This window comes from Odocoileus virginianus, unplaced genomic scaffold (assembly GCF_023699985.2).
Source record: "Odocoileus virginianus isolate 20LAN1187 ecotype Illinois unplaced genomic scaffold, Ovbor_1.2 Unplaced_Contig_21, whole genome shotgun sequence".
In the NCBI taxonomy this organism is placed as follows: Eukaryota; Metazoa; Chordata; class Mammalia; order Artiodactyla; family Cervidae; genus Odocoileus; species Odocoileus virginianus.
Window position 1 is genome coordinate 1,452,534 of NW_027224338.1, and position 13,957 is coordinate 1,466,490.

Sequence of the window (13,957 nt, forward strand, 5' to 3'; positions counted from 1 at the left end):
AAGCACAGCATGGTAAATCAACTATACATCAATAAAATTTAAGATATAAATAAATCAACCCCTTCTTCAGAATCTAAGTCCCACGTCTTCTCTCAAGTGGGCCCTGAGCACTCCATGCTGCTCCGAAGCCTCAGACAGCCTTCACATAACCCCAATTCAAATTTATTCATATTCTTCCATGTAGGATACATCCATTTTGCCTTCTGTGCAGCTGTGGGCCCAGAAAGGAGTATGCACGAGCTACCCTTCTAAACCTTGACGGGGGGCTTGCATTGGAAAGGGCGGTCTAGCAGTTTGAAAAGAAGACGTGCCCAGATTACAGTCTGGCATGGCACACCCAGTGATGCCCATCTAAAATGAGTGGGAATAGTTGAGTATGTGTGTGTGTCATATACAGCTGAGTTGCTGAATGTTCATTCCTACCTCCCCATGCCTTCCTAGCATACCCTTTTTCTTTATGTAATCTTGCTGTAATTCACCTCTTCAGTAAGCCCGCCAGGCCATGCTACATGTGATCCATTGTGACTCACACGTGAAATTCATGGCCAAGCCTTCAAAGTCAAGTTGATAGACTTGCAATAGATATGCAGTTGCTGTCTCTATTTTGGCCCCACCATTGTCTGTTTCTTCTCCCAAATTAGGTGAATCCCACCACCCAGTGTACCCACGCCCTGGTGAAGATGATGTACTGCTCCCACTGCCAAGGTCTCGTGACTGTGAAACCCTGTTACAACTATTGCTCCAACATCATGAGAGGCTGTTTGGCTAACCAAGGGGATCTTGATCTCGAGTGGAACAATTTCATAGGTGAGCAGTTGATTAATGTGTTTGTGTCACTCCCGGGCTTCCCAGGTGGCCCTCTGGTAAATAACTCACCTGCCAATGCAGGAGACATGGATTCGACCCCTGGGTTGGGAAGATCTCCTGGAGGAGGGCATGGTAACCCACTGCAGTATTCTTGCCTGGAGAATCCCATGGACAGAGGAGCCTATGGGCTACAGTCCATGGAGTTGCCAAGAGTCAGACACGACTGGGTGACTAAGCACCCACGCACGTACATCACTTATTAGGGATAGCTCACCTTCCAGCCACAAGAAATGTTTTATTTTTTAATTAAAAAAGATTTTTTTTTTTGGCTGTGCTGCATGGCTTGTGGGATCTTAGTTACCTGACCAGGAATTGAACCCCTAGCCCCAGCAGTGAAAGTGCCAAGTCCTGCCCACTGGACCAGCAGGGAATTCCCCAAGGATGTTTTAATTGTCAGTGATGGAATTTCTGTTCATTATAATAGTGATTCCCAGAGTTCTGATGGTACTTACCACTCTATGAGTAAATGTTCCCTTGACCTAATGGTGACATTTCTGAAGACAGTGGACACCAAGCAAATACCAGTTTTCAGTAATGAGAAAGTGCCTTTTTGACATTTTCCCCCAAAGATTAGTTTTAGTTCTACATCATAGGTTCATATCCATGTAAACGCTGGAGTGCAGCCATCACTGACCTGTGGAAGGAGCTTTTCAAATGTTATATTTGTGACATTGCAACTGAAACTTCTGCATACCTGCCAGATATCACTTAGATATTTGGATCAAGTGCAATCTGACTGTGGAAATTTTGCAGTTATATTTCTATAGAGGATTTAACAATCATAGACTGCTCTGGTGAGAATGGAAGGACTTTTGCCCTGAGAATTTCAGAGGTCAGTGTTCTCACCTACAACTTAAAACCTAGAAAACCTATTATAGAATCCAGACAGTGATGGAAGTGACCTAGCCAGTTTCCAAGAGAGTTAAGTATGATTTGTGGGAAATGACAAATTAGGGATAATTAAAATATCCAGTCATCAACTCCCTGGATGCCTGCTTAATGCATATGGGAATCCTGGAATGTTAGTGGCAGGTGTTGAAGCTGCTATCTGTGTGGCTGCACACACAGACTATCAGTACCCCAAAACAAACTCCCTCCCATCCCCCAGTTGCATTTGCATAATTGCAAATTTTGAGTGTCTTTGTCAGCACCTATTTTTCACTTATTTGTCCACATCATGCGCACAGGTATGCAATTTGCTGAGGGTTTTTTGTGGGGAGGGGAATAGGGGGATTTGAGCTGGGGAATGCCTTTTAGTCTGCATGAGATCTAATTATATTAAGTCTGAAAGTGCATCAATAAATTGGCTTCAACAGATTCTTGAGAATACTGACACAAGGGAAAAAAGATGTGAATATTAAAACACCACAGCACAATTGTAGGCTAAATAGTTCAAAGCTAGAAGACCTGAAAAAAGTCCACACACAGAAAAGCTGAATCCCATGAAAGAGAAGGCCTAAGACCAGACACACACACACACACCAGTGGCATATCATGCCCAGAAAGAAGCCATGGGAGAAATTGTTACTTGAAGATATGTCCAAATCTAAATTAAAGTTGATATACTTTTTCTTTTCTTTCTTTTTTACTCGCCTTCTTACCTTCACCCGCAAATGTCATGTTTGTGATTCACTTTTGCTTAATTCATTTTTAAGAAACAAGATGGTTTACCTTTTCACTTTTCCCTGTAACATCTAATGCACTAGTTCTCTGGGCGAAGCAGTAACACTTGCACACAGTGATCTAGGTTGGCTAACTTTTCTACAGGCACATCATGAATAATGCACATTATTCTGTTATTCTGACATGTCTGGGAGAAAGTGTAATGCATAAATTTGTCTTTAAATACAAATTCTAGGGACTCCCCTGGTGGTCCAGTGGCTAAGACTCTGATCTCTCAATGCTGGGGCCCTGGGTTTGATCCCTGGTTGGGGAACTAGATCCCACATGTCACAACTAAGACCCTATGCAGCCAAATAAATAAATAAAAATAAACATTTAAAAAAGAAAATTCTATATATTTTTCCAAGAGCTTGCAGGTCCATATCAAAACCATACTCTGGCTTCCTTAATTTACATCTTCAGCCACTTACTGTAAATCAAGGAGGACTTCCATGGCTGCTATTCTTGCTGTGTGTTTTACAAATTACATTTGATATCTTCAGAAACAAAATCAAACTCAAGTGGAAATTGGTGGGATTTCAGAATCAATTTTCCTCATTTATTTTAAATTATATTTTTTGGAGGGAGGAGGAATATAATTCTATCTAAACTGCATTTTTAATGGGTATTTTATCCTTTATTTCTAATAAGCTGATATAAAAGGCCAAGAGTAACAGACATTGTTAATCTCCAGTGCTTTTTCATGGATTTTCACAAGGGTTTAATTAATTTGCTCTGTGGTTGTCGAATTCAGTCCCAATTTACATGCCTGGGCCATAAGTTCAGTGGTTTTTTTTTTTTCCTTCACAAGGAATTTTTCCTCCTTTAAATGACTGCAGTTAATGAATGGTCAAGGGCTTTTTCCCCCTGTTTATTTAAATCAGATCATGGGGTTAAGTTGGAAAACTGCCTTTTGTTAATCCAGTCTGGTCGTGAGGCTAAAGATGTGGGTTCATGATTATCAGCAGCACAGAGCAAAAGGAATCACTTTTTCTTGTGAGAAGGGGCTGCTTTGTTGCAGGGAGGGAGGGAGCTGTCATGAGCACTGAAATGCTGCAGTCAGACTAGAACCTTTAAAGAGACTAAGGATGAGTTTTTCTTTTTTTTTTTTTATAATTATTTTTATTAGTTGGAGGCTAATTACTTCACAACATTGGAGTGGGTTTTGTCATACATTGACATGAATCAGCCATGGAGTCACATGTATTCCCCATCCCGATCCCCCCTCCCACCTCCCTCTCCACCTGATTCCTCTGGGTCTTCCCAGTGCACCAGGCCGGATGAGTTTTTCAAATCTGCTTTTCCACTGTGCCCTCCTGTCTCTCTTGAACTGCACCTATTAAACTGTCACCCACCTTGATAAAGGTGGATCCAAATAGTTAAAACACCTTGGACTTGGTTTCTAAGCAGTTATAGGAAACCCTCTTTTTGAAAAATAGTGCCCCCACAACAAAAGTCAATTTCTGGAGAATCATAAATTATGTGTAGGTGCAACTTGCTCTCTGTCATATACTACCATTGTGCTAACATTCATTTGACTCCCAGCCAACCTTATTCACGTGTCGCTGCCATTGGGAATTTAGTATGAGGGGGTTGGAATTGCTGGCTAGGCCATCAGCTAGTTCCTGGCAGGAGGCAGGAGCTGGTCAGCTGTCCCCCAAAGGGAGACCTGCAGCCTAGATTCATCAGAAGCAATGACACTGGATCTGACACCATCAGATCATGGAGGCACCCAGTAGATGGCTTAGCAGGACCTGTCCCAGGACTGAGCAGGGACTTTGGTTTCCGGGCTGCAGGCTCTGGGAGAAACACAGCCTCGCTCGCATTCTTCAGCAACACCACACGCAGCGCTGGTATGACAATTCCAGCCCCACTCCCTTCTCAGGCCCTTGTGCATGGCCAGCCGGCCTGGAGTTGACAGAGACGCCAAACAGCCAGAAGAATCGGGGTTTATGTTCCCTTTCACAAGCACGTTCGTGATCTGGCCTTTCCTCACCACTAGGGAAATAAGTATGATGGGATGCACTGTTTCCTTCCTATGTAAACCTCTGTATTTGGGATTTTTCTCTGGAGCTGGTGACTTCTTGACTCTGAGGGTCTGTGTTCTGCAGACATGGTGGTGCTGATACTTTGACAACGATGAACACGTTTAGGTTGTGCTCCACTTGTTTACAGGACTCCCCTTTCACTAGCACATCAAACACATTTTTCCTCTCCTGGAAAGATGGTATATTCATGCCAGCAGGCTTTCCTTAGAGGTTGGGAGTGTCAGTTTTGGTGATTACCACAACGTGACCTAAAACTTCATTCATTATGACTGTCCCCCCAAATGTGCATTGCTCGGAAGTCTACTCATGGTTTGTGACATTGGAATTCTGGTTGAGAGAAATGAGCTTGAGCTTTAAAATGTTGGGCCACATTCGTTCTTGGGGGAGGTGAAAGGTTGCTGACCAGCTACGAGCTTAGGTAGAAGTTCAGCTGTGGCCTATGCTTTGAGAGGGACACAACTCTGTTCTAGAACCTTGCCCTTCTTTCTGGCAGCCATCCTTAGACTACCTGAAGGCTGTGGAGTATGTGGGCCTAACTCTCCTTTAAGGGGAAAGAGCACATGGAAAAGTTCACTGCTTGCCATAAATGAGACATCCTTTTTCTTATTTGGAGATGACCTTTCCAGTTTCTTCTAATTTTGCACAATAAGTATCAGGGAAAACTACTAACTAAATCCCAAGAACCATGGATGACAAGAAAACCAGTACAGGGGGTGTTTGTCTTTAAGAGATTCAACGTGTCCTAAAAAATTCTAGAATTTTCCAAAATGTAGAAATGATTTGCTGAGTAATTAATGAAGACACTCATTGTAAACACAGATTTTGTGCCTTGTCTCTGTTTTTTCATTTGAATAAAAAGTGGCACGTTTTCTGCTTTAAAATAACTCAGGACCCTTGTATTTGAAATTGGAAGTTTATCTTAATACAAAAATTGCATTTTACAAAATGCCATTATTTGTAAAGTCCTTAGAATTCCTAAGGAGGTGCCTAGAATTCCTAGGAACACTTTCATTTATATTTTCTAACTGTGTACCCAAGCATCTGAAAGGGTTTCATTTAAAATATGAAAGAAAAGAATTGATATGCCAGGATTTGAGCTGATTTATGTTTTTGACTCTTGTAAATCGAACGTGAAATGGGAAGAGCCGTGGAAATCCCTGGGCGAGCCGGCATGTTATTCTACTCAGGCAGAATCTGTCAGGCAGGAGCTAGGTCAGAGCTATGCAGTGACAGCCACTGATACGTGGAGGGATGAATTATCAGTGTAATAGAAGGTTCCCAATTTTGTTTTCTCGCTGGGGAATAAAGTCTTCCTCTGGCAACTTCCCTCTCTAGAGAGCTGGTGGTATATAGCGACTGAATGCAGTTTCGTGTCATAGAAAAAGATACAAAAGCATGAATTAATGATGATCATGCCTCCCCCTCCAACACCCCCCACCAAGGGAAACAGACAGTAAAACAATCAGACTGATCACTCAAGGCCAAGCTAATGATTTACTTTGCTGTATTGTTCTACCCCAAACCTCATGTTAGATGCTATGCTGATGGTGGCCGAGAGGCTGGAGGGTCCTTTCAACATTGAGTCAGTCATGGATCCCATCGACGTGAAGATATCAGATGCTATCATGAACATGCAGGAGAACAGTGTGCAGGTATCTCAGAAGGTAAGGAAAGCAGGTCCTGGATTGGAGAGGCGGGGCCCACTCTAGCCTGCTATGCCTCACATGGCCACATTTATGCCCATGCAGGTTTTCCAGGGATGCGGACCCCCCAAGCCCCTCCCAGCCGGTCGGATATCCCGTTCCATTTCAGAAGGCACCTTCAGTGCCCGCTTCAGGCCCTTCCATCCCGAGGAGCGCCCCACCACAGCAGCTGGCACCAGTTTGGACCGATTGGTGAGCCCTGGGGCAGGATTGGCCGTATTTAATGGCAAAAAACTGAAAACATTTGCTCAAAATATAGGTTGATTTGGAGGATTCCAAGCACGGGGTCTTTTCAGGTGAAACTTTTCCAGCAAATTGCACAGGGATGTCAGTGAACCTGATGTCCTCGCTCAGAAAGTTCATCCATAGAGCTAGAAAGTGGGGTGCTCTGAGGCTTATCTGAACACCTACCTTTTGTGTTACAGTACGGCTAACTCATAGGCTGGATCCTGAGCCATCAAAGCCCTGCACGAAGATACTGTGTTTTTCCAGCGTATCTCTGGGGCGTGGGACCTGGAGGCCCCAGGTGGCAGCTCTACTGAAGAGCAGGAATGGACAGTGGCTGTAGGCACTAGGCAGCTGTTTTTGATTTTAAATGGCAACTTAATTCAGAGCTTGCATTAATTAATTAATTAATTTAATTAATTCTTTTGGTGATTTTATACATTTTATATAGAAGTACTGGGGCAACCAGTAAGGTCATTCGGGTTTTCCCACAAAATGGTGTGGGAAAACCTGAACAAATTTTTGGCCAAGCCAAAATCTGCATTTTTCTCTTCAGACTACAGAGAGACTCTGGAGATACTTTTGACATGATCTGAAGGCACATCTGTAGGTAGTTTTGAGTTTTTACAGAGATGTTTTTTTTTTTCCTCTCTCTCTTAATGAGGTTACTGATGTCAAGGAGAAACTGAAGCAGGCCAAGAAGTTCTGGTCCTCTCTTCCTAGCAATGTCTGCAACGATGAGAGGATGGCTGCAGGGAATGGCAATGAGGATGACTGCTGGAATGGAAAAGGCAAAAGCAGGTGAGCCATCATTGGGCAAGTGTGCAGTTTCTCCCTACATGCCTGGGGAACTTTCAGAGAAGGTTTGCTCGGTTGTTTCATCAAGGCGTTGTGTAGCCTTTCACAAGCAGGTGGCAACAACATGGAACATTTCTAGGCATTCTTAGGAATTGGCATAGAAGTGTCAGGAAGGTCCCCAGCTACATGTAGAGAGTCTCAGGGCAAAGGTTTGTGCCTGTGGTTATATGATAGCGTTACTGCTGCAATCAAGGATTGAGTTGTTCTAATAGTGTCATTATTTTTCACTGCTAGTGGCAAATACTAGAACCTAGAAAGAATCTTTTCCAATCTTCAGCAGCTTTTGTTTTACTGATCCTCTTAACGAGGTCATTTCTCATTGCAGGTACTTGTTTGCTGTGACAGGAAATGGTCTGGCCAACCAGGGCAATAATCCAGAGGTCCAGGTTGACACCAGCAAACCGGACATACTGATCCTTCGTCAAGTCATGGCTCTTCGAGTTATGACCAGTAAGATGAAGAATGCTTACAATGGGAATGATGTGGACTTCTTTGATATCAGTAAGAATGTGTGCTTCTAAAGAACAAATTGTTATATGTTTGTTTGTACACCTTGAGATGAGAAAGAGCAGAATAAACATTCCCTTTTTTTTTCCCCAAAAAAATAGGTGACGAAAGCAGTGGAGAAGGAAGTGGTAGTGGATGTGAGTCTCAGCAGTGTCCTTCGGAGTTTGAATATAATGCAACTGACCACTCTGGGAAGAGTGCCAATGATAAAGCCCGCACCACTGGGGTCCCTGCTAGGGCCTGCCCCCACCTCCTCACTGTCTTTTGCATCTTATCCCTGGTTATGCAGAGAGAGTGGAGATAATTCTCAACCTTAGAGAACAAGTGTTCATCATCAGTTACAAAGGCACTGGTTATCACTTTTATACCATCCTAGTGACTTTGCTTTTTAAATGAATGGACAACAATGTACAGTTTTTACTATGTGGCCACTGGTTTAAAACATGCTGACTTTGTTTTTTCATTCAGTTTTGTGGGAGAAGGGGACTTGTATGTAAGGTCAGTCTGGCCTCCTCAGAATCATGTTAAATGTGGCTAACAGTGTAGGTACAGAACTGTAGTTAGTTGTGCATTTGTGATTTTTATCACTCTGTTTGTTTGTTTTCTTTCTGTTTGTGGGGTTTTTTTTCCTTTCAATATGATCTCACCTTGTTTCTTACAAGAAAACCAGGGTCCTTTCTTGGCATGTAACATGTACGTATTTCTGAAATATTAAATAGCTGTACAGAAGCAGGTTTTATTTATCACGTTATCTTATTAAAAGAAAAAGCCCAACAAGCAGTAAAATTGCCATCTATCCCTGTTGTTTTAGTTGCCTTATCTGGAGAGAAGAGGAGGTGTTGTATTTTTTTTTCTGCAATGTGAAGGCACAAGAGGGCTTCTGAGCCACTTGTCAGGTTGTGTTCAGGCATCAATTCAAGAAGAAGGTTATACTTCATTTATAGCTGGTGACTGGAAGAGGCTGCAGACTACCCATTTTGGTTGAGTTGGGTTGTATAAACTTCAATCACAGATCAGTCCATTTCTGGAAGCCGCTTATCCTTCTAGAAGATTCTTGATCTCCCTTGAAAGATATAAGGCATTCAGGGTATCCCAGGTTATCACACTTAATTTGGGGGTGGGTTTGGTTTGGTGTTTTTTTTTTTTAATAGAGGCAAGTTAGCAAGCCACTGTGCTGGTCTTTGTGTCCACACTTGACCCACTTTGACAAGATCAGGTGTGTTGAGGGTGGTATGGCCATAGACCACCCTCTTTGAACTGATATCCCACCAGCAGAAGTAAGTGTCTAGCAATCTCACTAGGTCCCTCTTGTTCCAGATTCCAAACCCAGGCATAGCTGTCTGGAGGGCTAGCCAGAATTGGGGTACAGCCTGGGCTCAGGCAGTAAGTATCAATACTCAAGCAAAGTTTTTGTCCATGCATGTGTATTTGCATTTATTTGGTTTTGGATCCCAGTGTTTTGTTTTGTTTTTAAAAAAAGATTCTAAGGTCTTATTGAGTCTTTTTCTTGCCCAGCCCTGCCCCATCTGAAAGCCAAAGGTCTTGCCATGGTTCACAGCTGTGTGCTACCATATCAGCCAAGCACCCCAGTTGGGGAGCTCTGAGTGTCCAGATTTTTCTTCTCATGTTGTTGGGCATTTGGGGGGGGGGGGCAGGGAGGAATGGGAGTAGGTAAAACTGAGAAGAACACATCTTCGGGGTGACCTTTAATCACGCAGGTGAACTGACAAAGGCCATTGACTCTTGTCCCAGACCAAAGAGTAACCACTGCCTTGGCCCCTTTGGGGCTGTTTCCTTGTGTCTTTACCAAATGACAGCTCATAAAACTGTGAGAATGTAACAAATCACGTTAAAAGGAGTTCCAGAAGTCTTCAGAAAGAATCAAACTCTGCAAAGGCTCTTCTTGCTTTAGACAGCCATTCAGATCCCAACCAATTCTCCAAAAGCTGAAACCCACAGAGAGGTTGTTTGTGTTATTGTTCAATCTTCAGTTATAAGAGTAATTCTCTATTTTTATATTGAAACGTAATTACTTGATAGCTCAGGGTCTACATTTCATTCAGCTTTTTACACCAAATTCTGCAGAATGGACAAAATGGAATATTGGGGCTGTTATAAACAGAGGCTTAATTTTATTAGAAGTAGCCAGTTATTTATTAAAGCATGATGTTAATAAAATAGGCATATTCTGGCTCATGTGTATAAGTTTTGTTTCTTTTAAACAAATCACAGAAGACGTAAAATTGAGAAGGCGCTCCATTTATGTATGAGGAAAAATTGATTGTAAATAGCTAAGCTGCCTTGTGAGAACTTGGAAAATGTGCTGATACTTAGTAACTACCTCAGTTGTGAGGAATTTCCTTTTTAGCTTAGACTGCTATTACTTTTACTTGGTAGAAATCAATCTGGTCTCCAAAATGTGGCTCAGAGAGTTATCCCCATAGACCTTGTTAGATTGTTTTTAATTTAAAACCTTGAACTCTGCCCAGCTGTTTTCTTTCAGTCAAGTTCTCGAAACCAATAACATTTTCCGAATTAAATATTCTTGAAGGTTCTTCTGGAGTCTAAATGATTTGTTTTCTTTCTTTGCAATTTTTCCTGTTACTCTTTTATTATTTAAATTGTCTCCTGCCTTTGAACTTGAACTATGAAATAAACAAATCATAGATTTTTCCATTCAGGTCTGACTGGATAACTGTTGGCTTCCAACCAGCTGGCAGACTCACACCCCCACCCTCCCCAAAACAGGAATAAAGGCAAGTTGAATATTTTAAAAATCTTAAGAGTTCAGTATATGAGGTAGAAGGAAAGCTTTGTGAGGAGACCTTGCTTTTCCAAAGCCTCAGTTAATAGTTAATAGCATGTGAAGAGTTTGTGCTTTGCAAAGTCATTAATTAATTACTGGTTACTTTCAAACACTTCACTCACTCTGTACCTTAAGAAACATGTTACGAGTCTTAGATTGTATTTTATTTCAAAACTAGTAATTAGCACCTGTTATTTTGCTAAAACTGTACAAACAATTGACTTAGATTTTTGAACTTTAGTTTCCTGGCTGTTAGAAGCCTAACAGTATACAAATAATTTTTTACGAAAATTAACAGTTCAATCTTTAAAGTGAACCTTACTGTATGTGATTACAAAACCACAATAAAAATAGGTATAGGTATGGTGCTACACAAAATTCTACTTCCCCTTTTATGTTGGCAGAATATGTCTATTTGCATAGCTCAAAGGTAGTTATGTTAATAACAGTATCTACTACAGGAAGCGTCTGTGTGTGTGTGTGCACTTTCTCTCAAGCAAAGACCACACTATCAAATACAACTTTCTTTTTGAAATAAAAAAAGCACTGAGAATAATCTTCTAATTAGAACTTAGTAGGAAAAATGTAATTTGGCATTTCGTGATATACTTTAAAAATTCAGTTTCTACCTTTAAACTCCTGTTTATTTTCTTTTAAAAATCCTTCTATATATGTGAAAAATACCTGCAAGATAACATGGTAATACAGGAATTCAAGCCCATCAGTAAAGCTAATGGCCATGTAATAAAAAATGCTTGTCTAATTGAGGTTTTAAGCAGGTTGTATATTGACCAGGTTGAAAAACAAAAGCCTGTACTACGGAAGTACAAAGTGAAAGTTTCTATCTTGTTCTTGCATTCATCTGCTCATTATCCCTACACCCTAGATAAACTTATTAGTTATTTCTATATATCTTCTTCCAAAGTTCCTTTATGCAAATATAAGCAAATATGAATAGAGATTTTTCTTTTTTGTCTCTTTACCTGAAAGGTAGAATATTATGCCCAATCATCTCATATTTTTTTAGGTTTCTCATAACTTTAAAAAGTATTGAGAGGAAGAGGAGACCGTAAAGGACTCCTGTTCAAAAGGCATGGCTTCTCTGTGCTACCACAATTTGGATTTTTACTGCATTTTGGCCCAGATTAATCTGAGTAATTTTTCAAGAAATAAACATGGAATTGATGAGGAACAGTTTGACCCTATAGTGCTATAATCCCAGAGTGCACAATTAGGATGCTCTCTGTGCTTCATTAAGGTTCATTTTTGGCACTTTGTTTCCGTATCATCACCAGCAAAGAAGACCTTGGGTAAAGCGATCGGATAGATCTTCTTAGAGCACAGCACATTAATACCACTGTTAATGCTTGGAAATGGTTCAAGAAGGAAATGTCATGCCCTGGAGTGGACTCATATTCTATTAAAGTACTCTTAATATTTCCTCAAGCTCAAATGCCTCGAAATAGCATCAGCCACCACACAGGAAGGAGATGAGAGTGTTAGGAAGATGTGTAACCAGATTGTCTGGGATACCACATTAATTATCTGTCTAGTGGTCAGGGAATCATTAGGATATGCACGTGTCCAAGTTCAGTTTTCATGTAAGATTAAGTTTTTACTCATCAGGGCATGAAGTGACTTCTAAGTTCAAAAGTAATCAGAAAAATTCCAAAAATCATTGTTCAGCTTGAGGGTCCATGTGTGGAATTAAATGCCCAATTTTACTCTACTTTTGATATTTCTTCAAGAAATATTAGGAATTCTGGGGGGGAAAGTATAGGATCATTGGAAAGAAGATTTTCATACATCAATCCTGCCCGGTTCATGCTGATAAAAGGTGAAAGGTATGGTTAAAGAATTGAAGAAACAGCACATGTGTGATGACACAAAATGCTTTTCTAAAGGGTTCGTGGTCTGGGACTTCCCTGGTGGTCCAGTGGTTGGGACTCCACATAGGAGGCATGGGTTCAGTCCCTGGTCAGGGAACTAAGATTCCACATGCCTCTTTGGCACAGCCAGAAAAAAATAAAAATCATTAAAGAAAATAAAGGGCTTGTGGTCTAATAGACTTTAATCAAAGTTCCCTGCACTTCGGGGAAGTTTTACAACAACTTTCTTGCCCTACTATGTGTTGCTGTGTTTCTGACCAGAGAGAGTTGGAAGTCCTGTGTGTTTGTGAGTATAAACAGAGTTGTATCTACACACAGAGGTACATTTGTGTATTTTCAAAAACCCTGTCACTTAGGGCTGCCTTCTCCCTGCTGGCAGTGGTGTATGCTTGGGGAACGCAGACAAATTTTAATAATAGCCTAAGGGAAACATAATTAGGAAGGTAGGTCTCCTGCCAAGGGGGAAAAAAAATACACGCACATATAAAATGCATTCCAGATAGAATTTCTTAGATTTACCACTGCCTGGGATTTGCTTTTCTGCCTCATGATCGACAGCCTCCAGCTGCCCATAACCCTTTCTTCTTGGTGACTTGCTGCATGGGGCAATTTGTGCCAAGTTGGCCAGAAATAAATAGTCATGGTCAGCGGGTGGTTTTCTGAATATACCCTAGGATCTCAACTCTGACTGCAGCTGACTTTAAAAGTCTTTAGTGGCCCTGCTCTCACTTCTCTCTTTTTGTTGTTATTGTTCAGTCACTAAATTGTGTCTGACTCTTTATGACCTCATGGACTGCAGCACACCAGGCTTCCCTGCTCTTCCGCATCTCCCAGAGCTTGCTCATACTCATGTCCATTGAGTCAGGTGGCCAAAGTATTAGAGCATCAGCTTCTGCATTGCTCCTTCCCATGAATGTTAAGAGTTGATTTCCTTTAGGATTGACTGGTTTGATCTCCTTGCAGTCCAAGGGACTCTGAAGAGTCTTCTCCAACACCACAGTTCAAAAGGATCAATTCTTCAGCGCTCAGCCTTCTTTATGGTCCTACTTACATCCATACATGACTACTGAAAAAACCATGGCTTTTACTATATGGACCTTTGTCGGCAAAGTAATGTCTTTGCTTTCTAATATGCTGTCTAGGTTTGTCAGCTTTCCTTCCAAGGAGCTAGCATCCATGACTGAAGTCACTATCCACAGTGATTTTGGAGTCCAAGAAAATAAAATCTGTCACTGCTTCCACTTTTCTCTTCTATTTGCCATGAAGTGATGGGACCAGATGCCATGATCTTAGTTTTTTTTAATGCTGAGTTTTCACCTAGCATTTTCACTTCTCATTTAAGTATAAGGAAAAATTGTGTTTACTCTTTTGTTGGAGTTCTGAATACTTTGC

At 41.3% G+C, this 13,957-nt stretch overlaps 1 protein-coding gene across 1 annotated transcript in view; it reads left to right on the forward strand.

The window, feature by feature from the left end:
- Nucleotides 1-10,544, forward strand: part of GPC4 (glypican 4) — a 107,981-nt gene extending 97,437 nt beyond the window's left edge. The window contains exons 4-9 of the mRNA XM_020916515.2: nucleotides 642-807; nucleotides 6,111-6,241; nucleotides 6,326-6,472; nucleotides 7,170-7,306; nucleotides 7,689-7,864; nucleotides 7,972-10,544. Coding sequence (XP_020772174.2) covers nucleotides 642-807; nucleotides 6,111-6,241; nucleotides 6,326-6,472; nucleotides 7,170-7,306; nucleotides 7,689-7,864; nucleotides 7,972-8,174 — 960 coding nt within the window. The 3' untranslated portion in view covers nucleotides 8,175-10,544. The remainder of the gene's footprint in view (nucleotides 1-641; nucleotides 808-6,110; nucleotides 6,242-6,325; nucleotides 6,473-7,169; nucleotides 7,307-7,688; nucleotides 7,865-7,971) is intronic.
- Nucleotides 10,545-13,957: the final 3,413 nt, after the last annotated feature.